Source organism: Ambystoma mexicanum, chromosome 12 (genome assembly GCF_040938575.1).
Source record: "Ambystoma mexicanum isolate Mex_15411 chromosome 12, UKY_AmexF1_1, whole genome shotgun sequence".
NCBI classification, from domain to species: Eukaryota; Metazoa; Chordata; class Amphibia; order Caudata; family Ambystomatidae; genus Ambystoma; species Ambystoma mexicanum.
Genome location: NC_090936.1, coordinates 259,609,687 through 259,631,598, shown reverse-complemented (window position 1 = coordinate 259,631,598; position 21,912 = coordinate 259,609,687). Strand labels below are relative to the sequence as shown.

The 21,912-nt window shown below is 45.3% G+C and overlaps 1 protein-coding gene across 1 annotated transcript in view; it reads right to left on the bottom strand.

Annotated features, from left to right (window-relative positions):
• PIK3C2G (phosphatidylinositol-4-phosphate 3-kinase catalytic subunit type 2 gamma) overlaps window positions 1-21,912 on the bottom strand; it is a 3,221,975-nt gene that overhangs the window by 1,254,021 nt on the left and 1,946,042 nt on the right. The window contains exon 18 of the mRNA XM_069628394.1: window positions 4,096-4,190. Coding sequence (XP_069484495.1) covers window positions 4,096-4,190 — 95 coding nt within the window. The remainder of the gene's footprint in view (window positions 1-4,095; window positions 4,191-21,912) is intronic.

Genomic DNA, 21,912 nt, shown 5'->3' with positions numbered 1-21,912 from the left:
CAGAGTGCGACATGGGTCTCCAAGGAGATCCTGTGCAGGGAGTCTCAAACCCCTCCCTCCGTCATAAATTGATGAATGTTCAGTAACCAAAGGAAACAAAAAGAGAAAACAATAATGCAAAATTAAAAGATGTAAGTGACTCCAACAGCGCAATCAAAAACCAAAGGGCCTACAAAGTCTTTTAAAATTGTAGACTTGTATTGAGGGAAACATTTGCCAAAGGGGATTACCTTAGCTTCAATTAGGAAACTTCTGATTGCAGAAGAAAGGACAATGCCAGGGATTTATGCTGCTGTGATAAAACACCAAATAGGGTTGCCAAATATACACAATCAGTCTGCATTAAACAACGTAGGAATTAGTTAATTAAATTCATACCTCTAAATGCCTCGCAATTGCGGTAAGGCTAGAATTAGGAGAAAACAAATCAGAAATTCAATGTCACGTAATCGCAACAGCTTGTGTTATTATGTTAAAGTTAGTGAATTAAATACGAGTAAAAACTGTAGCAACATGTAAAACCTGATTGAAAAACAAAGTACTTCGATCTAACATGGCACGAAACTACAATGCATGTAAATTAGAAAGTAATGATTGCTTAATTGATTGCTCTACTTATGTGATGAGCTGGAGTTGTATCTAGATAAACCAAGGGGACTGTGCAAGAACGTCTTACTTTAGCGGCCGTAGGAAAGTGGCAACAATGATTCCAGCGCGAGAGCTGCGAGATAGAGAAAGAGAGATAGAACAGTGAGAGATAGAACGTGGTTTGTGCACATAATGACTAAATTACGGCCGCCATGTTGGGTGAGTTAGAAAGCAAGAATAGAAAGTGTAAGCCAGCGTGGCTTGTGCGCATTAATGCTTACTGGAAACGAACAATAAGGAGCTAAATACATTACCAAATCCATTTGAAAATTAAACTTACAAAAATAGAGATTAATTTGAAAAACACAAAGCCACCAAATTGCATTGTGAGAAAAACCGAATTAAAAACATTCCGGATGTAGTTTCGCGCTCATAGATCTTGTTAGAAAGATTAAAAAGTGTAAGCCAGCGTGGCTTGTGCGCATTAATGCTTACTGGAAACGAACAATAAGGAGCTAAATACATTACCAAATCCATTTGAAAATGAAACTTACAAAAATAGAGATTAATTTGAAAAACACAAAGCCACCAAATTGCATTGTGAGAAAAACGGAATTAAAAACATTCCGGATGTAGTTCCGCGCTCATAGATCTTGTTAGAAAGATTAAAAAGTGTAAGCCAGCGTGGCTTGTGCGCATTAATGCTTACTGGAAACGAACAATAAGGAGCTAAATACATTACCAAATCCATTTGAAAATTAAACTTACAAAAATAGAGATTAATTTGAAAAACACAAAGCCACCAAATTGCATTGTGAGAAAAACCGAATTAAAAACATTCTGGATGTAGATCCGCGCTCATAGATCTTGTTAAGACAATCCTAAAAAAGATTTTAAAAGAATTACCAATTTAAGACTGGATATGCAAGGGGACGAAAAAGGGGAATTTGTTAAAGGGGTCGTAAGGAAGGGGTGAACCCCATTTGAGACTAAAGGCACTGTTTGAGAGCGTGCTGCTGAAAATCAACGCCAATATAAACATGGGAAGCCACAAATACTGAGTTCATAAAGGCACCAGTTTACACAATCAATAAATTGACAATGATTTAAAGAAAGGTAGCAAATTCATGATCCAGATTTGGTCCATGGTATACAGTTCGATATTTGAATATTAATTAAGCTTCCAATTGTCGTAATTTCAAGGTTAGGTTGCCACCTCTAGGGGGCAATGATACTTTACATAATCCCACAAAACGAATATCATCCTTACAGTCCAATTGATGTGATTTTTGCCAATGGTTGGCGAGAGGATATTTTGCATCCTGACTAAAAATAGTAGCCAGATGTTCACGAATCCGAATCTTGAGCGGTCTGATAGTACTTCCAATGTATTTAAGACCACAGACACAAATAATGCAGTACACTACAAATTTGGAGTTGCAGTTGATAAATGACTGGATTTCGTGATCACCTTGTGGACCAAAGGGAACCATTGCTGTTTCAAATGTGAATTTACACATGTTGCATCCTCCGCAGTGTGTAAGTAGTTGAGGTAGAGCAGGTGTAAGAGTAGCGAAGTGGAGGGGTAGTAATGGCAGAGGTAGTTGTTGGGACTAAAGATAGTAGGTGGTGGGATTATCGAGTGAAGGAGTGGAAGTCAGTATTAAAGGGGTAAGCAGTACACCATATCCCTGGGTGCCCTGTGGGTTCGACCAGGGACTAGAGATGGGGGTGAGCAGGGCTCAATATCCCTGGGAGTTTAGAAAGATGAGAATAGAGAGAGTGGGAGAGTGACAGTGTATGGGAGTAGCTATTGTCATAAAGTAACAGAGAGCTTGATTGCAAGGAACAGTAAGGTTTGGGGAGGGAAGTAAGATTAAAGGGTGGGGGTGGAAAGGCAGAGTGAGAGCCTGGAGGCTCAGTAAGGGAGTGGGAGGAGGAAGACTAAAAAGGGATCAATCACAGGTGTGAAACTGTATGCACAGAGCGAGTGTGACACAAGGCGAATAAAGGCACCGCTCATGACTCCCTGAGAATACTAAGTGAGAATAGGCAAGGGAGACGTAGAAGTTCCCTAGGGAGTCAGATATCCAGCAAATTAGGAAAAACACCAGAAGTGAGAAAGAGAAAAGAAAAAGACAGATTGGGCTTGCTGATAGGGACATCTGGTTAGGGAGGTGGGAACCACGACCGGGGCAGAGCAGAGAGAGAGAAGGCCAGCCCTAGTGCGAGTTCCAAAAAAATTCAAATACCCCTGAAGAACTTTGAGATTCATGCCTATTCTGACCACTTGTATTTCAATAAACACTCTTGGACGCTCTTTAAGAGTCAGCGTGATTCTTTGTGGCGGGCCTCCTTGTGACAAAGGAAATAAGGAAAAGTAACACAGACATAGGAAGATCAGAGCGCGGATAGATAAGACCAAGTGGGGACTGAAATGCACTTAAGTTACATCAGATTGGTGAACTTAAAGCATGGACAGCCTAGAGTGTTCCCAGAGGGAAATTACATGCATAAGACATTTCCATTTAGTCCATCACGACAATGGTAAACAAAATCTTAAGCAGTGGGGGTTCCCGATCTATAGGGACTATACTTGGCTTGAGGAGCACCCGGGCAAGGGCGAACCACCTGCACTAGACATGAGAGAGAGAGGGCTGAACTAGACATGAGAGAGAGGGTCTCCCATTAGTAATTCCCATTCCCCCCTTTTCCAGTCTGCTGCAATATATATTTAATAATCAATATTTTGAACAATTTGTTCATATTCAGACTGTCTGCTTCTCTCAACTGGTCTAAGACCAATACAAATCCTTCAACTGTCTCAAAGATTCTGTAAATTAATAAGGCCACCTTTGACAGCTGACAAGGGGAAAACCCAGATTGAAGCCATATGATTGGGGTGCACACAAGCAGTCACAGATGTGGTTAGTGAAAATTCCTGCATGGACTGTGGGAAAGGGGGCAAGGGTGACAAACTATGGGAGTTTCTGTATGGAAACAAGAGCAGAGTCATTGCTCTAGCATTTTGAGTGTTGCAGTCCTTTAAAATGTGTCTGTCTTCTTCCGGTCACTGTGAAATCAGTGTGCATATAGCACAGTTTAAGAGAGTTTCTGGATTGGGCTGCTGGGTTTTCCACATTTCTTGCAAATTAATTATGGGAATAGTAGTCTATGTTTCTGGAAATACAGATTTGTGCAAGGAGATGTTGAATTGTGATAATTGCAAACACCTTACTGGTCAGAAGATAGTGCCAGGCAGAGATGCAGATACTATGTGATAGTTCCTGGCCTGCTGTAGGGGACACCATGGCATACGTTCAATACCACCCCAGTAGGTTTAAATTTCACTGCATCTTGGGTGGGGGGCACCTGGGTCACCCTAATAAAAGTCACCAAAACAAGGCAACACACACAACATTTTAAAGCACAAATGTGTAGCATACAGTATTACAATACAATAATCACACAATTAGCATTAGAAAGAAAGGTGTATGAGTTTCTTACCAATAGAGTTGATGTGCAACCCGAATATTTTGTAGAGAGCGAGTTAGCAATAGTTTTACCAGAGAGCTTTCAAGGGTCCACTCAAACTTGAATGCCTAGTTACAGATATAAAAAAAATGCAGACATATATCAAATACTACTAATTATGCAAAAAGTCTGCACTGTTGGTGACTGGCATATTCTTGCACTGTTATTGTCAAACTATTTACAAAGCATATCATAAAAAACAAAATCTTATAGAGTACCAGCATAGATACAATACGTACACATCAGATCATATCATTTGAACTGTTATGAATCAAGACAATTCACCCCTTCTCCCCAAGGGGTAGCCCACTCCCTGTGAGGCTAGGGAGGTGAGCCCACTCTGCAACACCCTCCTTTTGGGTCGAGGCAAGTGGCTCCTCACTGAGAGAGACTCCCTCTTTGGGAACTGTGAGAAAGCAAAGGGTGTCTCACCTACTAGACCCTGGGAATCTCTCTCTCAGGTGGCCAAGGCACAGCCATCGCCTTTGGATCCAGACCCTGGGGGTGACCAGTGCCATATGATCACCTGGGTGGGGGTCGTCGGGGAGTGGAGGTGAGATATGGTATTCCCCCATTTCCGGTAAACCTAACCCATCCTATTTATTTGCATTCTCCAATATCTGAACCCCCCCCTTTTCAAACAAACACTGGGCTGAGGAAGAGGGCGGCTGAGACAAAGGGGCTAACCGTTACATATAACATTGGACATGTCCTTCTAATTGGGTCAGGCAAAGTCAGGCACTTGACTTTAAGTGCACACATCTGATACCAATTAGCTCTCCGCACACGGATAAAAGGCGGAACATAGAGACACACTCTGAGCAAGATGGAACATGAGCAACAGCAGAACCTTTGGGGCGAAGGTGAACAACTGGAGCAGAGTGACGGAACGAGGGGCGAGAGCAATGGATTGAGGACCGCAGGAGTTCCCTACAGAAGGTTGTTGCCTCCAATAGGCTGTGAAAAACAAGGCCTATTGTCTTTCACGACAATAGGCTGAATTGTGTTTCAAGGACACCAGCGACCCTCCCGGGTGAACGGCAGAGTTGGGGAGGTGAGGCCAAGCCTGTGGTACTAACCTTGACTCATGAATTGAAAAACTGTTAAGACAAGAAAGAAACGCACAGAGCCGGTGAGTTGGCAAGGGACATGAAAGACCTGTGTGTGTTAAGGTAAGATTGAAGTTGCAACATTATATCGCACAATTGAAGGCTGCATGTGTTTGGATGAAACACGCAGAAAGGCAGACCTGTGAATAAACTTTGAAGTAAGGGTAGCTGTGAAACCAGTGATACTGAGTAACTAAGTAGTCTGGCGAATGGAAGTAGCACACTCGAAAGTCTATGTGAAAGGTGAAATTTCTGTAGCGATTAAGATAAACTGTAAAAGCGAACTGATCAAAATGAACCCAGAAAAAAGCAGAGAGTAAAAAGGTGAACATTGAACTTTGGTACTTATGACACTGAACTACTCAGACCAAGAAGCACTGGGGAAAATAATACAAGCGTGTGAGCTGAAGGGAAGTCAATGTGGTCCGGCGGATGTCTATAGCAAAAGCCATGCACATTTGAAATTCTTCAACATTAGGAAATGGTCCGAGGCCAACTGAGGGAGACCGGAAGTGTAATAAATTAGCGGAAGGGAACCCCTAAAGGATGTGAATTAAGCTTGGGGACGTGAACTCCTGCAAGAGCTGCGTTTAAAAGGTCTGAGCCCGATCTACGGTGACCAGCGTGATCTTTTTCTTGAACTTTTGCTTTGAAAGGTCCGCGCCTGATTGAGGGATACTAGTGTGCACTTTTTGTTGAACTTTTGCTTGGAAAGGTCTGAGCCCGACTGAGGGAGACCAACGTGAACCTTTGCTTTCAAATGTCTGAGCCCGACATAGAGGGACCAGTGTGAACTTTTTGTTGAAACTGTGTTTTGAAAGCTGGAAGAGAGACTTTAACGTGGAAGGCCAGACAGACCTCGATCCACGTTTTGAACTGCCTGTCTGTTAATAACCTGAGCCAGAGTGTGTCATCTTGGCTAAAGGGACAACCTTACTCTTTGCTGTATAATGTGGGGAGGAGAGCTGGCTCAGCCACATTTATTCTTCATATTTGAACACTGATTTTCCTTTGCATACATATTCTCCTTTACACACTTTTTGTACAAGAGATATGGCAGGCATTAGGTTTTGTTACTATAGGCCATTTTGATTTGACTGACTCAGCTAGGACGGTTTATTTATTATTTGATGGTTGAGACTACTCCCATCCTAGTTATAGGGCAAAGTAGGAGTGTTTCCAAACCCAGAAACTTGAATGAAGGTTTTCAAATTGCACCTTTTGTGCCAGTGTCATACTTGTGACACCATGCCTCCCCCCTATAGTGCAAGGACTCCCATTTCCTCGAGCAATTCCCGTCACCAGTAAATATAATAGCATATATGGACTACCAAATCCTGTCAAGCATCAAGACTGTGCCAAAGAAGAGGCTGAGGGATGCTATTCTTCACAAGAAAGAGAAAATGTCTCTTTAAGGAAAATTAACCAATACACTGAGACAAGCGGATTGAAAAGAGAACACTTGTCATGTGGAGAACGAGGACGGAGAGAGAGAGCAATATGTCTTCACGCAGTGGAGTTTTGCTGCTGACGTGAGCCTGGGAAGAGTAACGCAACCTGCAAATTCCAAACTTGCTGGGAAGCAAGAGAATGAGCCCTGAATAGTCAGCGTACTCCAGAGTCTGAGAGGTGAACAACTGACAGTGGCATGGCTCTGTGAGAGTCAGGATGGGCAGCTGGCATGCTCAAGAACACAAAACATCAGAGGGAAGCCGATACAAGCGACGTGGCTCACTGGTGAGATACTGAGAAAATCAGATGAATTGCAAGGACTGCATGTGAGACACTGAGTGTCGCGCACTCCTCGCAACAGGAGCATGGACCACGGACCCCCTCCCACTCACCTGGTCTGGCGACATCTCAGCGGCAGCACAGACCATGGACCACTTCCGCTCCTGTACCGGCCCGGCCCGGCATCCTGGAGCACGCCAGGCACCATCGTGTCCCTGGCACCTGCTCCCCCATTCGCGTTGGGGCTTGCCTTGGCGCCTACAGGCACACAGAAGTGCCTGCCTTCCTTCATCGCAGGCACCCATTGGGCACGGCGCTTCGCAGGAGTAGGTCACGTGAAGCGATTAGCGGTCACGTGACCCAGAAACAACACAGAATGTGGTCACGTGACCAGGCGGGCGGTCACATGACCCGGAAGAACGGCATAAGAGAGCTCCAGCCCTCTCAGTCAGTGCTTCTCAGCTGTTCCTTCGGCGGGTAGCAATTCTTGTGCTTCTCGTGTTTTGCTTTTGGACTGCCTGGATTCCTGACCTTGTTTTTCTATTGGATTGCCTCTTTGGATTTGTCCCTTGGAACCCTGCATACTGGAATAGACTAGACCCCTGGATTGTACTATTGGACTGCCTTTGGTTTTGCCCCCTGGATTTGGTTGTTTTTGGACTGCCTCACCTGAACTGCTCAAGACCTCTGGATTGATTCCTGGACTGCCTTGTTCCCTACCTCTCCGGCTCAGGTACTTGCATTTGAAACAAAGTATTGCTTCTTAGGTGATACTTCCCGACCAGATTGGACCTACTGCATTGATATTTCTATAACCCCTCTCTCTGCACCTTCAGGGGGAACAGTTAGGTTCCAACCTGCCACAGGTCATCCATAGGGTAGGTGTTCTTTCTGTCTATTTACTTGTGCTTATTGTGGTTACCTTGCACCTGCCTGCTAACCGTGTCTTTCCCTTACAGTCATCCGGAACCCGGTGTTCTCTGTTCCTTCCTGCCACCTGTAGCCCCAATAATCGGTCAGCGAGTTAATAGCTCTTCTCTGACTGGTACTTGGGGACAGAGGTATAATAATCCCGTGGACCTCAGATCGTGACAGACTGAGAAGCCTTTCCTCCACGGGATTATGGATACCTCCGCCGGGGACCCGATGGCTGCCCTTGTCCAAGCGATCACTGTCTTAAGGGCTGATATGACGGCCGATACCACAGCCATCCATCAGCAATTAGACATGATACAAAGTGAAAGACATGCCTTTCCTCCGGATGAAGAATTTGGGGATGCACCTCCACAACCAGAACCCCCCGCTGGGCCTGTAGCCTCAGCCCCGGTTTATATACCCACTCCCTTCCCGTTAGCGGCTCCTGAGAAATTCCAGGGCGATCCCCGGAAATTCCCTACCTTCCGGAACTAATGTAAAATGCATTTCCTGTGTCGCCCGCAGGCCTTTCCCGACTCGACCACTAGGCCTGCTTTCACTTTATCCCATTTAAGCGGTATCGCCGCCACATGGGCTAACCCACTATTGGAAACCGATAGCCCTGCGCTGTTTGATTTTGACAGGCTAGTGGGAGAAATTACCAGGGTGTTTGATACACGTCACAAGGCACAGACTCGTGACTTAAAATTCCTTGACCTGACACAAGGGTAAACCATGTTGATTGAGTACATAACACGGTTTAACCAACTATCTTGTCAAGATGGCCTGGCCAGAAGATAAGAAGGCGGTTGTTTTCTATAGGGGGCTCAGTGATCATATGAAAGATGCCCTTGCTGTAGTACCCTTGTTACCTACTCAATATCCTGACCTAGTGGATTTAGCATTACAAGTCGATGCCAGGCACTCTGAAAGAAAGAGAGAGTCCAAAAGAGCTAACGCTTTGTTTTCTTCAAGCCCCTCCACTGTCGAACTACCTAGCGAACCCATGCAGATTGGGGGTGTCTGCAGTCCCATATTGCCTACCGAGAGGGAAAGACGTAGACAGGCTAATGCTTGCTTCTACTGCGGTTTGAATGGTCACTTCGTCAAAGAGTGTCCCAGATAGTCCAAACAAAGAACATCAGGTTTTCCGAAGGCTCGTCCCTAGGTCAGGGGGCACGATCGAGCCTGCCGGTACAACACAAATGCCCCCTTCTTTGTCAGATTCCACCCGGCCTTTAATTCTCCTGGCTCTTTTGTTTTCCGCTGATAATATCAAACACCAGGTGCACTTGGTCATAGACTCCGGGGCCACAGGCAACTATGTCGATATATCACTGGCCGCTTCTTTAAACTTGCCCTTGCAAAACAAGAAACACCCTGAACCGGTACAAGCCATAGAGGGTTCTCCATTGCTTTCAGGCCCTATTAGGCAACAAACAGCTCCGGTAATCCTCCTACTACAGGACACACACCAAGAAATCCTTACCTTTGACTTGATTACCACCCCTCAATACGGTCTGATCCTCGGCATTCCCTGGCTGCGCACACATAACCCTGTCATTAATTGGTCCCAAGGCTCAGTTGTCTTTGAATCTATCTTCTGCCAAGAACATTGCCTTACCACTCCAGAACTATTAACCACACCAGCACAAGCACTCGGGGCGTTAGCCCAGTTGTCCACACACGAACCACAACAGATGGAGGTTGACACCCCAGGACATGTAGTCGGTCTCGTTGCAAACCAAATACCCCCTGAGTACCATGACTACCTGGAAGTCTTTGACAAGAAGGCTTCTGAACATTTGCCACCTCACCATCCATACGACTGCCCTATAGATCTGGTTCCAGTGGCTGTCGTGCCTTGTGGACGCATATACTCTCTCTCTCCATCAGAAGATTTAATCCTGAAAGAGTACATACACCATTCCCTTCAGCTAGGTCACATTAGACCATCTCAATCCCCCGCTGCTAGCCCAATCTTCTTCGTGCCAAAAAAAGAAGGTGATCTCTGCCCATGCATTGACTATCGGCGCCTCAACCATATCACAATCAAGGATCGTTACCCTATTCCCCTCTTTACACCTCTACTGGACCGACTGACGCACGCTACGGTCTTTACTAAGCTCGATTTGCGAGGTGTGTACAACCTTATACGCGTGCGAAATGTGATGAATGGAAGATGGCTTTTGTACTAAATACGGTCTCTTTGACTATACTGCTATGCCCTTTGGGCTCTGCAATGCACCAGCTACCTTTCAAAGATTCATGAATGAGATCTTCCACGATATCATCGATATCTATGTGGTGGTTTATCTGGACGACATATTGGTTTTTTCACACTCTCGGCAGGAACACGTCTTACATGTCCGGGAGGTCCTAAGCCGACTATGTACACAACCTTCTCTATGCCAAGCCTGAAAAGTGTCTGTTCCATGTCCATGAAGTATATTTTTGGGGTTTTCACATGACCTTAGCTTAGCTATGAGCACTGCCAAGTTTCGAGCGGTTATTGACTGTCCCGTTCCACAAACCGTGCAGTCCTTTCTTGGTTTTGCCAATTTTTACAGGTGTTTCATTGCGGGTTTCTCGGCCATTGCTGCACCACTGATTCAGCTCACAAGTCCTCGTACCCCATTTATATGGACCTCCTTGCACCAGAACGCATTCACAGCTCTCAAGATGGCGTTCACCACTGCTCCCATCCTACAGCACCCCAATCCGGAGCTCCCCTATGTCCATGAAGCAGATGCCTCGTCATATGCCTTAGGTGCCGTTTTGTCCCAATCATGTCAGACCACAGGTCTGTTACATCCAGTCGCCTTCCATTCACGAAAGTTCACCCCAGCCAAAAGCCAGAACACAGTCACTGAGAAAGAGCTCCTGTCTGTAAAAGACGCCTTTCAGGTGTGGCAACATCATTTGCTTGGGGCTAAACACCAGGTTATGGTTTACACAGACCACTGCAATCTCCAGGACCTGGCCACGTTCAAGTGCACCAACAGTCGGCAGGTCCGTTGGCATTTGTTTTTCTCAGCTTATGACTTTGTTATAAAACATAGTCCGGGCACCGCACATGGTAAAGCGGACACCCTTTCCCGTATTCCCGGGGGCATTTCCCTTCTGATCTTTCCTGAGACCTTGTTGGAAAGTAAACACATTGGGCCTCATTACGACCCAGGCGGACTTCGCGGTGCTAAATGCACCGCGAAGCATGGCGGAAAGCCGCCGATAGCGCCATGGGGGTTGGCGGATTTACCGCCCCATTCCGACCTCGGCGGAGCGGTAAATCCCCAATCCCCATTCTGCCCTTCCCCATTCCCATTTTCGCCCCATAGGGTATAATGGGAGTGGGGAAGGAGTTAATTACGCCACCGTAAAATACGGTGGCGTAATTAACAACGAGGTCCCGTAGCGCCATGGTTTTCTCCGGCTGGTAAAACCAGGCGGAGAAAACCTCCATGGCGCTACGGGAACTCGTAGTATGGCGGAGAGGTACGCCATGCACTACGCTGGCGTAACACCCTCTCCGCCAGGGTCCTAATGAGGCCCATTGTCTGTCTATGCACACCTCCAGCGGATTTACTGTCCCTAATCCGTCAGTGGGTCACCATACACCCAGAACAATTACGAGATTGGGAGGTAGAGATGCATGACGGTTTACCGCTCATACAGGGAAAACTCTACTTACCTACACCTGACACACGCACGTTAGCGTTGGAATGGTCTCATGATGCAGTCATAAATGGCCACCCCGGCCAAAAACGTACTGTGGCTCTGCTCCTGCATTGGTGCTGGTGGCCCTTCATGCACACAGACACAGTATCTTACGTGACTTCTTGTTCTGTGTGTGCCCAGTGTAAGAACAGAAAGGGTTGTCCCTTAGGGCTATTGCAACCCTTACCGCTCCCATTAAGACCCTGGCACACTGTCACTATGGATTTCGTCACAGACATGCCCAGAGTAAAAGGTTTTGATACTGTTTGGGTGGTGGTCGATTCCTTCAGGAAAATGGCTTGTTTTGCTCCCTGCACAAAAATACCCACTGCTCCTGCCCTAGTCGATCTGTTTTTTCGTCACATATTTTGTCACGTTGGGTTACCTTCCATCGTAGTATCTGACTGAGGTTCTCAGTTCACTTCCCGGTTTTGGCAGTCCCTTACCAAACTGCTAGGGTTGACACACGCTTCTCATCCTCTTATCACCCCGAGACGGACGGACAGACCGAACGAACGCGTCAACCAGACCATGGAGCAGTATATGCATTGTCTTTCCTTGCAGCATCAGCAATCCTGGTACCAAGTACTCCACTTAGCCGAGTTCGCCTATAACAATGCACCTCACTCATCCACAGGCTATTCACCTTTCCATTCTTTATATGGCCAACACCCTCGCATCCTTCCCGTCCTTGAATTGACTCCCACGCTACCACCCTCTGTCTCCTCTTGCATAAGGAATTTAAGAGACATGCACACACACAGACCTTACTACACCTTCGGGAATCACAGGGTTTAATGTGCAGGGCGGCCGATAAAAAAACGCACAGCAGCCCCCACCTACGCTGTAGGTGACAGAGTACAGCTCTCCACTAGGCACCTCCCGATACCGGGCTGCCGCAAACTCTTACCCCGTTTTGTCGGTTCATACCGGGTGACTAAGGTCATCAACCCCGTGACCTATCGGCTCTCACTGCCCGCCTCCTGGCGTATTCACCCAGTATTTCACACTTCACTCCTCAAACCATGTCCAGACACAATGCGTATTGTTTTACCTCCTTCCCCTGTGTTGAAGGGCGCCTCCAAAGAATACGAGGTCAGTGGTATCCTTAGGTCTCGTGTCATTCGGGGATGCCTCTACTCATTGGTAGATTGGTTGGGTTACGGTCCAGAGGAAAGATCCTGGGAACCCGCTAGTCAGGTCCACGCCCCATTGCTGGTGTCTCATTTTCATAAAGACTATCCACTCAGCCCAGAGGGACGTGTGCCCTTGGGGGGGAACTCTGTCATGCACTCCTCGCAACAGCAGCATGGACCACGGACCCCCTCCCACTCACCTGGCCTGGCGACCTCTCGGCGGCAGTGCGGACCACGGACCCCTTCCGCTCCTGCACCCGCCCGGCCTCCGGGAGCACGCCACATGTCATGATGTCCATGGCGCCTGCTCCCCTGATCACGTTGGGGCTTGCCCTGGTGCCTACAGGCACACAGAAGTGCCTTCCTTCATCTCTTCGCAGGAGAAGGTCACGTGAACCGATTAGCGGACCGGGAAGAACGGCATAAGCGAGCTCCAGCCCTCTCAGTCAGTGCTTCTCAGCTGTTCCTTCGGTGAGTAGCGATTCTTGTGCTTCTCGTGTTTTTGCTTTTGGAATGCCTGGATTCCTGACCTTGTTTTTCTACTGGATTGCCTCTTTGGATTTGTCCCTTGGAACCCTGCATGCTGGAATAGACCCCTCTCTCCCACCTTCAGGGGGAACAGTTAGCTTCCAAGCTGCCACCGGTCGTCCATAGGGTAGGTGTTCTTTCTGTCTATTTACTTGTGCTTATTGTAGTTACCTTGCACCTGCCTGCTAAACGTGTCTTTCCCTTGCAGCCATCCGGGACTGAGTTTTCTCTGTTCCTGCCTGCCACCTGTGGCCCCATAATCAGTCAGTGAGTTAATAGCTCTTTTCTGACTGGTACTTGGGGACGGAGGTATAATAATCCACATGGACCTCAGATCGTGACACTGAGGAAGCTAGCTCAAATGTACATCGAAGAAATCAAACCAACGCCAGATGCCGTAAGAGTCCCAGGAGCGTTTTCCTAAGAAGAATGAAGGTAACGGGGGACCAGGGAGGCACGGTAAGGATAATGAACAGTATAATACATAACAAATAACTCATCTCAGTACGACTAAGAAGGAAGAGTTACTACTTTGGAACTGTGATGAAATAAGCACGAAAACCATAACGCTCATTGAAGGAGAGTTGAATACAAATGAATTATCATTGTTACATATGAACTGTGATAGTTTGGGAAAAAGAACAAGACTGTTCCCTGGAAGGGATCAAAGTAGTAATACAATAGGTTTACTAAAGTGAACTCAGTTAATATAAGGAAGGAAAGAAGAATGTTCCCAAAGCGGGAGCTGCATGAAAGTGAGAGAAGCCCAAGGTCAACCTAAATGAATGTGAATACCGTGAGTAAAAAAAAGAGATACAGAAATCCTCCAAGGAGTGGATGAACCATGGAATATATTCCTAAACTCGAAAGATAAGAATACATGTGAGATGCTCAAAGTAAAAGAGTGTGAGATAAGAGAGACTATCAAGCCCATGACGCCTATATAACCAAACAAGTTGAACAAAGCAAAGACTAGACTAAAGTGGAATGAAAATTGCCTAGTGTGAGAAAGGAACTATCTGAACTGATAAAGAGAATTGACAAATAAGAGAACATTTACCAAGAAAACAAGTGCTAGAAGCACAGAGAAGTCTTCACTATCCTACCTTTTTGTTACCATGTGTGATAGGGTCAGATAGTAATAGTTTCTGATGGTGGACAGATTCTTTTTAGACATTGAGAAAAAGACTACTGATGAGCACCTTAGATATTCTTTAGGTATGAAACACCCACAGGGATAGCTAGGCCTTTCTGACTTTCATTTAATAACCCTTCCTTAAAAATGTCCTCCAAGAATCTGCGGCCTTCTGACCTATCACAGAACCTTATACATATAAAACTATACCGAAATAGACTTCATTTTCCTAATATAAATCATATTAATTAAAACAGTTTCCAGTGCAATACAGACTCCAACATCTTCACCTGGCATAACATAAAAATATGTAACACGATAATTAGCTGAAATTTAACAGTCTTAAAAGGGGTATCAAAAAGAGTTTTCGCAGTAAATCATATTTTAAAAAGGAATAATGTGCATATTAGTTTCTATAGAAATATTATTGCATGTAAAAACATTAGCTTTAAACTTAGTCCAAGCCTGTGTATTAGCGGCAAGGGGAAGCTGGTGAGACAGGAGTTTAGTCATTAATTTCTTTGCATGACTATTAGATAGATACAAGTGATAAGTAGTTATCTATTACGTGTCATGAACCATCGGACACGCCCCTTCTGCGCCTCCTGGTCCTTGACCCGTCGAGGCTTACACTCTGTTGTACTTCCAACATGGCCGTAAGCACAGAACGCTGCTTACCAGCCTTCACGTCCGATGCAGCACGTTCTATAAATTAGCCACACCCCCGCGGCCCTGCGCGTCTCAATGCTACTGTTAGCTGTGGCTAGACATGTGCTACGTAGTTCGCCTTCGCGGAACTCTGTTGTTTCCTGGTTCCTGAATCCTCCGCTTTCCCCTACTATCCTTTCTCCTTCTTATTCAGCCTTCTTCCCGGATTCCGTGCACCCGCCTCCGAGTGCACCTTCTCCTTATCCTGGACTTCCTGGAGTGTCCTATTGATCCCAGACATTGAAGCTGAACGAACACTGGAAGCCGAAGACGGCCGAGCGGGCTTGTACAACACCCGTACCGTACGGAAGAAAACACCTCCTATAGAGTCCATCAAGCAGCGAAAACAGGTGAGAAAGGGGGAAACCTGTGACATTACGACCTCAGTATTATATCGATGCAGAAGATAAGCTTTGACCATTGGTTTTTGATCGTCAAGCACATAAACATCTGATTTTATTTGAGAATATGGCATTATTTTAAAGATACTTTGACCCATTGGAAATTAAGTCCGGCTCTGAAAACAAATGAGCCTGACCAATATCTGTCAAAGTGCTTTCCACACAGCAGAACCAGGCAATGGTTCTGAGCATTTTCTAAATTCAGAATGTCCCTTGATATCAACTTGTTTAAAACAGTGTGTTTATTGTTCCATATCGAGGCCCAAAAACGTGCTGGCACAAAATGAAGTTTAAAGAAAATTGTGGTAAGATTAGTCTCATAGTATAACAATTCCTCCGCATTTGCAGAGGAAACCACAGAAAGAGCTTTGAGAAACCTGCTCTCAGTAAGTGCAAGCTTACCAAAGGCACTAATTGCCCACACTCCAGCACCATATAGTGCAAGACCCACGCTTTTAGCCTCATACACCGTAAAGCTGGAATAACAGCCTGGCCAACATATGTTGCAAAGAAATGCAGAATGCTCATATTACATTGTTTAAATCTACAGGCAACATCATCTATCTGAGGTTGCCATGACCTTCATTGCGAAAAACTCACACCAATGTAATCAAAGTGTTTAACTCTCGTGGGAGCTACCATAGCCACATACAGCGTAGGCACTCCTTCAGTTCTCTGATAAATCTGCACTTGGGATTCATATTTTATTAATTATCATACCCTTAGGCGTCATGAAGTGCACATAATCATTCAATAACTTTGATGGGCGATGGACCCGTACCTGCAATAACCACATCGTCTGCAGGTGTTATGCTCGGAAAAATCTGATTTTGAGCCATTGGAACATCTACAGTTGCCTTCTTTAAAAATGAATCAAACTCACTGTTGTGAACCGAACGTAGATGAGCAGTGCCGGGTCAGGGAACAAAGGGTCTCCTAAACTAGGGTGACTTTCCTCCCAAGAGCGCAGCCTTTGCAAAGTATAAACAAGACACAATGGCTGTGGGCTCAGTTGAAAAGGAGGGAGGGAGATAGCTTGAACCACTCCCAGGCTGTGGGAAGACAGAAAGCACAATGAGACAAGTAAGTACTGAAATCTCTACCCAGCAGAGTGCTCCCCTCCGGTCCCCAGTTACCTGAATGTTGAGTCAAAATCATTGATTAACCTATAGGGAAATTCCCTACCGCCAGCAAGCAATGTCCATAGACCAGGAAAACTGCCCGACGAATACTAGTAAAGCAGATGGAAATAGGAAAAAAATAAAAAGAAACACAAATACCAGGTGCTTTAGCCGGGCAGAACGTGGACAGACACTAATGGAAAGTGATAAAGAAAAGACTTAACCAGTTCCAGTAAGCCGTGTCCTGATTGCAATCACAGGGGAGGACAGAAAACCAGACAACGTCTTATACCAAATCCAATACAGACCAGATCCAGCAGGGTTTATCCAAAAAACAATCCAGAGAACAGGCAGACTCCAGAATCCGTAGGCAACCAGGGTCCAAAGGGTTAATCCAAAAGAGATAATCCAAAAAAGAGGGAGAGTGAAAGAACTGGCAGATGCAATCCTACCATGTAACCATAAACAGAACGCAGAAAATGCAACAGCACTTCAAAGTCAGAGTATGCATGTCTGATACACAAAAACACCAGGAACAAAGTAGGTACAAGAGTAGCTACTCACAGGTGTAAGGAAGGCATGGTTGGTTTCAAAGCAAGACAGACACAAGTGATCACAGTTTAAGGGTATTTATTAAACTGTAGGTGAGATAACGCCTAATCTAAACCTAAATCTAGGATGGGAGCAAGCTACGACCATCAAATAATATGAATGCAGTCGTAGTGGAGTCTAGTAAAATAAAAAGGGCCTATACTAAGAAAACCTATTGCCAGAACTTAACGCTATGCTACAAAACAGTGTGGGATAATGGTCCCAAGAAAATAAAAAAGTGTTCACAAAATGATAAGTCAGGATGTCATCGCTGGGGTCTCCCTTCCCCATGTTTTTAGCACGGGACAAAACGGGGCTCTTGAGCACAACACACTCCTGGGCTTCTCTGTCACAAGCTCACTGTTCCTTTTCTCTATATCAGAGCATTCTGTGCCCAACTCTCCTCTCATTCACTTGCTTCAGAGGGCCTGATACCAGGGACGTCATTTGGGGGTCGACAGAGGTTGCAAGTGCGACCTCTGAGGACTCCCTTGCCACCTCTGTGGTCTCCCGTGCAACCTCTTTTTGGGGAATGCAAGCTTCTGGGCTGTGGCCAGCACCATGTGGCTCTTTAATTCACGAGTGGCTAGCTTTCTTGTTCAGGCCCCTTAAGAAAAGAAGAAAAATAAGAACACGAGGGCCACAAGTCTAACACTTTCAGCACTGAACCTAACCTAAATAAGAAAGAATAGGAATGCCAAAAATGTGTCTTTCTGGAATTCTATACAATAAAAGCTAGACTCATTAAAGGTTTACTTCAGGCACACTTCAGGGGGTGAGTCACTGATTTATTCTGTTCTGAAACACCTCAACTCAGCCTTTCGTCCTTCTGAAGTCGATAAATGGGTACCAACACAGGTTGGGTGATATTGGGTGTATAGTTCTATGTAAAGCGCTTAAGCGTAAGTGCTATATAATAACACATCATTATCATTTGGTAATGGACGTCTGCTTGCAATCACAGTAATTTGGTAATATGGGCCTATACACACTGATCTTAACGATACATATGGCGATCCATTCAGGTATGACATGTACATCATATAGTGATATCGTAACCATATTTTTCATAGTGTACAATGCTATGTGATGCCACTTCCTGTTTTGTCAACGGGTGAAAGGTCATGTTCCATCGTTTCTCACAATATCACTTCGGGTTGGGGTCAAATGACATCACTTCCTGTGATGTCATCAGGGGGTCAAGGGTCATGTGATGTCACTTCCGCTAGCCCTGGTATTTTGGTGAAATGACATCCCTGCCTGATACGCCAAAATAACAAAACAAAAGTTCCTTCTGGTAATCTGCGTCGGGTGAATATTTTTCACCCTAGGATCCCCCTCAGCCGGGTTGGATACTTCTTGTCAGCGTTAGCCATTCAAGGTACTTGCCAATTTAAACAGAGGCTTCCAAAGGGTGAAAACGTCTCGCTGGGTCACTCTGTTATTCTATGGAAAGTGCTTGCTTCACAATATCACAGTTCGTACGGCATTCCCCTCAGCCGGGTGCAAACGCCAGTTTCACAATTCTATTATTGTCAATACTTCTACAACGGGTCAAGGACTTTCGATTGTACAAAGGGTTGTGCTTGACCTATGTATGACCACCTTGACACCTCACATCAGCCTTCGCTGAGGCCTCTTGTAGTTTCTTTACCCTTTTTGTTCAGCAGTCTCTTAATTCAGGGGAGTGATACCAGTCAGAGACCCTCCAAACAAGTGCCCACGTTGCACTGGACCACTCAACCTCTGGTACCAAGTTCATTCACAAAAGACCTCCATCTCTTAATCTTCTTAACGTTGCCACTGCAACCTCAAGTCTAACACAGTCTGGCCCACTATCAGGTTCGTTCGACTCACCATCTGTCCTGAACTCGTTGGCGTTTCTTTTGCAGCTGGAGTCAAAGACGGTACTATGATGGCAACCATGTCTCCCCACCCTAGCTATCAGTGTGGGAGGGTTACATGTACCGCTGACATCCGTCACATCACTCGCCAGCTGCGATTCCCAATCTTATGTTTCTTTTATCAGAGGCTTTGCAGGTCCGGGTTGAAAAGGGCAAGGGCAACTCCCTCCTTAAGGTCTTTTCAGGTCTCGCCCCCTTTCTTCTCTGTTTGAAATGCCGTCTTGGAATAGCTGCTTCCTCGTGCGTTCGGCCTATATCAGGGAATGCTCTTGTGCTCTGCCTTTTATTCAAGTGGAGAAGGGAAAGGGCAGTCATGTGTGTGTAGTTGTCATCAATTGTCTGACTCTGCCTGATCCTTGTGTTGGGACATGTCAGGTAAACGGCTCTGGTATTAGTCTGTTATCGTTCACAGTGTGAGAAAGTGTTTGCGTTGGAAAAGTGGGGGTGCGTAGGCTTTCTAATTATCCTACTGGATAGGATGGGGAAAAGGTGTCATAAGGAAGTACCACGTATCACCCTTCGCTGTCCCACTCCCGAGGACCCCCCCATCAGGTGATCCTCCTGCACTGGTCTACCCCTAGGAACTAGATCCAATAGTGATGGCTGTGACATGGCCACCTGCATGACAGATCCCCGGGCACTAGCGGGTGAGACGCCTTCAGATTTCTCACACAGGGGATTCTGTTGGTCAGAAACAGAATTTCCTGATTCTAATTGTTTTTTATTGGAGTTTTCATGTCGTGGGAAAAGCTGTTCAAGGTACGTGCCTGGTATGTAGCATTGGAGCATGATGGCATCATCCCGCTCTGTGTGCGCCCATGTGTGCTCCTGGGGAATGTAGACCCACAGAGACCCCGTTCAGCGAGGCGTCATGGGAGACGCCAACTGGATGGCATGGCCGGTGGGATCGACCAGCCAGCAGGTGAGTCCTGACACTCACATGTAGATATTAAAACGTAAAGGGAATATGACACACCCTTGACGAACACCTTGATTGATTAAAAACTCAGAGGTACATTGACCATCATTACCATACATAACAAAAGAATCCATACATGAGTGAAGGTGACTCAAAATACTCAAAAGTTCCAGGTCAATTTAAGTGAATGATTCCACAATAAAGCTCTACCCACTTTATCAAGGGCCATCCATAAATCCATGAACGCAAGATAGAGTGGCATCTTATTGTTCACACAATACTTGGTAAATAGAGAGATTAAGACCTTGATCTATTATGCCCATTGTGAGGGGTCAGTAATGCGAAGCAGACAACTGCTTGTGTTTTTCTAATGATTAGACATTTTATAAGAAAAATTTGGTAAATAAATCCTCACCATTTCTACTCTATCAGGGAATTCCCTACCTGATCTAAAGGCTAAGGGAATGTACTCCTAACATTAACAAACTGGACCTCACACTAAGCAACAAAACATTCAAAGGAAATCATAAACAACATAAAAGAATGAACAATATTTAACCAATATTGTGGATGACCTTCACCGGTCCTGAGTAAATCCCTTCTCTAGGGTTTTCCAAAATCAGTTCTCCAAATGTTCAAAGGAAAAGTAAAAGTCTTGAACCAGTTCTTATGAGTTTTTGTTTCATTTTTTTGCATTTAGTTTTAAGTACAAACCTTAAGCACATTTATTACAACATCATTAAAACAGCATCATCAGTACATTCAAATAAATAAAAAAACGAATTACAGCATGTATTACGATATCTTTTTATTTTAGATAAAAGGAGAAATATATTTACATCTAAATTTGGATAAAAGATTAAGTAGGTAAAATTAAATTACTATAAGATGCTCATTGTTAGGGAGAATTCACATTTCTGTGCTAATTCCCTTCAACCTTAGAGGCCCCCAGCTCTTAGGCGGGACTTATGACTTTTTAATTTTAACCCTAGAGTGAGTGAGACCTTTTTCTCACTCTCTTATGTGTTTTTACCTGATTTGGATTGTGTATTTTCACTGTTTTTGGAGTCTGACAAAATCCATAGGCATCTGATTTTTGTATGGTGACATACAGCACCTTAAGTACAGTGTCAGTGAGAAATCCTTTATATTTCTCATAAGGTTTAAATACATTTTTCTGTGTGAACTACAGTTCCCAAGAAATGGTAAAGTGAAATTAACTTTACTTACCTTTTCTCTTTGTAGGTCCAGCACACACCATCGTAAATGGAGTGCTTGGGGTTACTTAGTAGCCCTTTATCCTACATTCTCATCTTACATTTTTATGTTGCACTCACTACTATGCATGGCTGGTGACAGTGGTTTACTTGTTCCTACCACTGTGCTTTTCTACCGCAGGCTGAACCCTCATTTGCAGTACAGCACCCATGGGTGACCATTTTGTCAAAATGGCCCGGTGGTATTTTTTTCGCCATTTCCTGTTTGTGAGGTATTTCTTGGCTTTTACTCTGTGTTGAGACATGTTTGAACCCTTTATTTGTCTTGCATTTGGCGGGCTTCAGCCCTGACGCCCGCCCCTGGCTCCAGTGTGTCTGGAAGGACAGAATGTGAGGGAGGGTCCCGAAACTCCCCTGCCCTTTGTCTCTAGGAATGCCTGCATGCAACTAGTCCTGATTGGCTGGCTGGCTGGCTGTCATTTCAGGACAGCCACCCTGCTACAGCCTAGGCTGTGCATGGATGGATGAAACCTGCTTAAACATTGAGGAATTTGGGACTACAGGCAGAATCGACCACTAGGAGAAACCCGATGAAGAAACCGTGAACAAAGCTTGCTGCAACCTCCTGGACCTTTGAATAGCCTGGTGGAACTCTGCT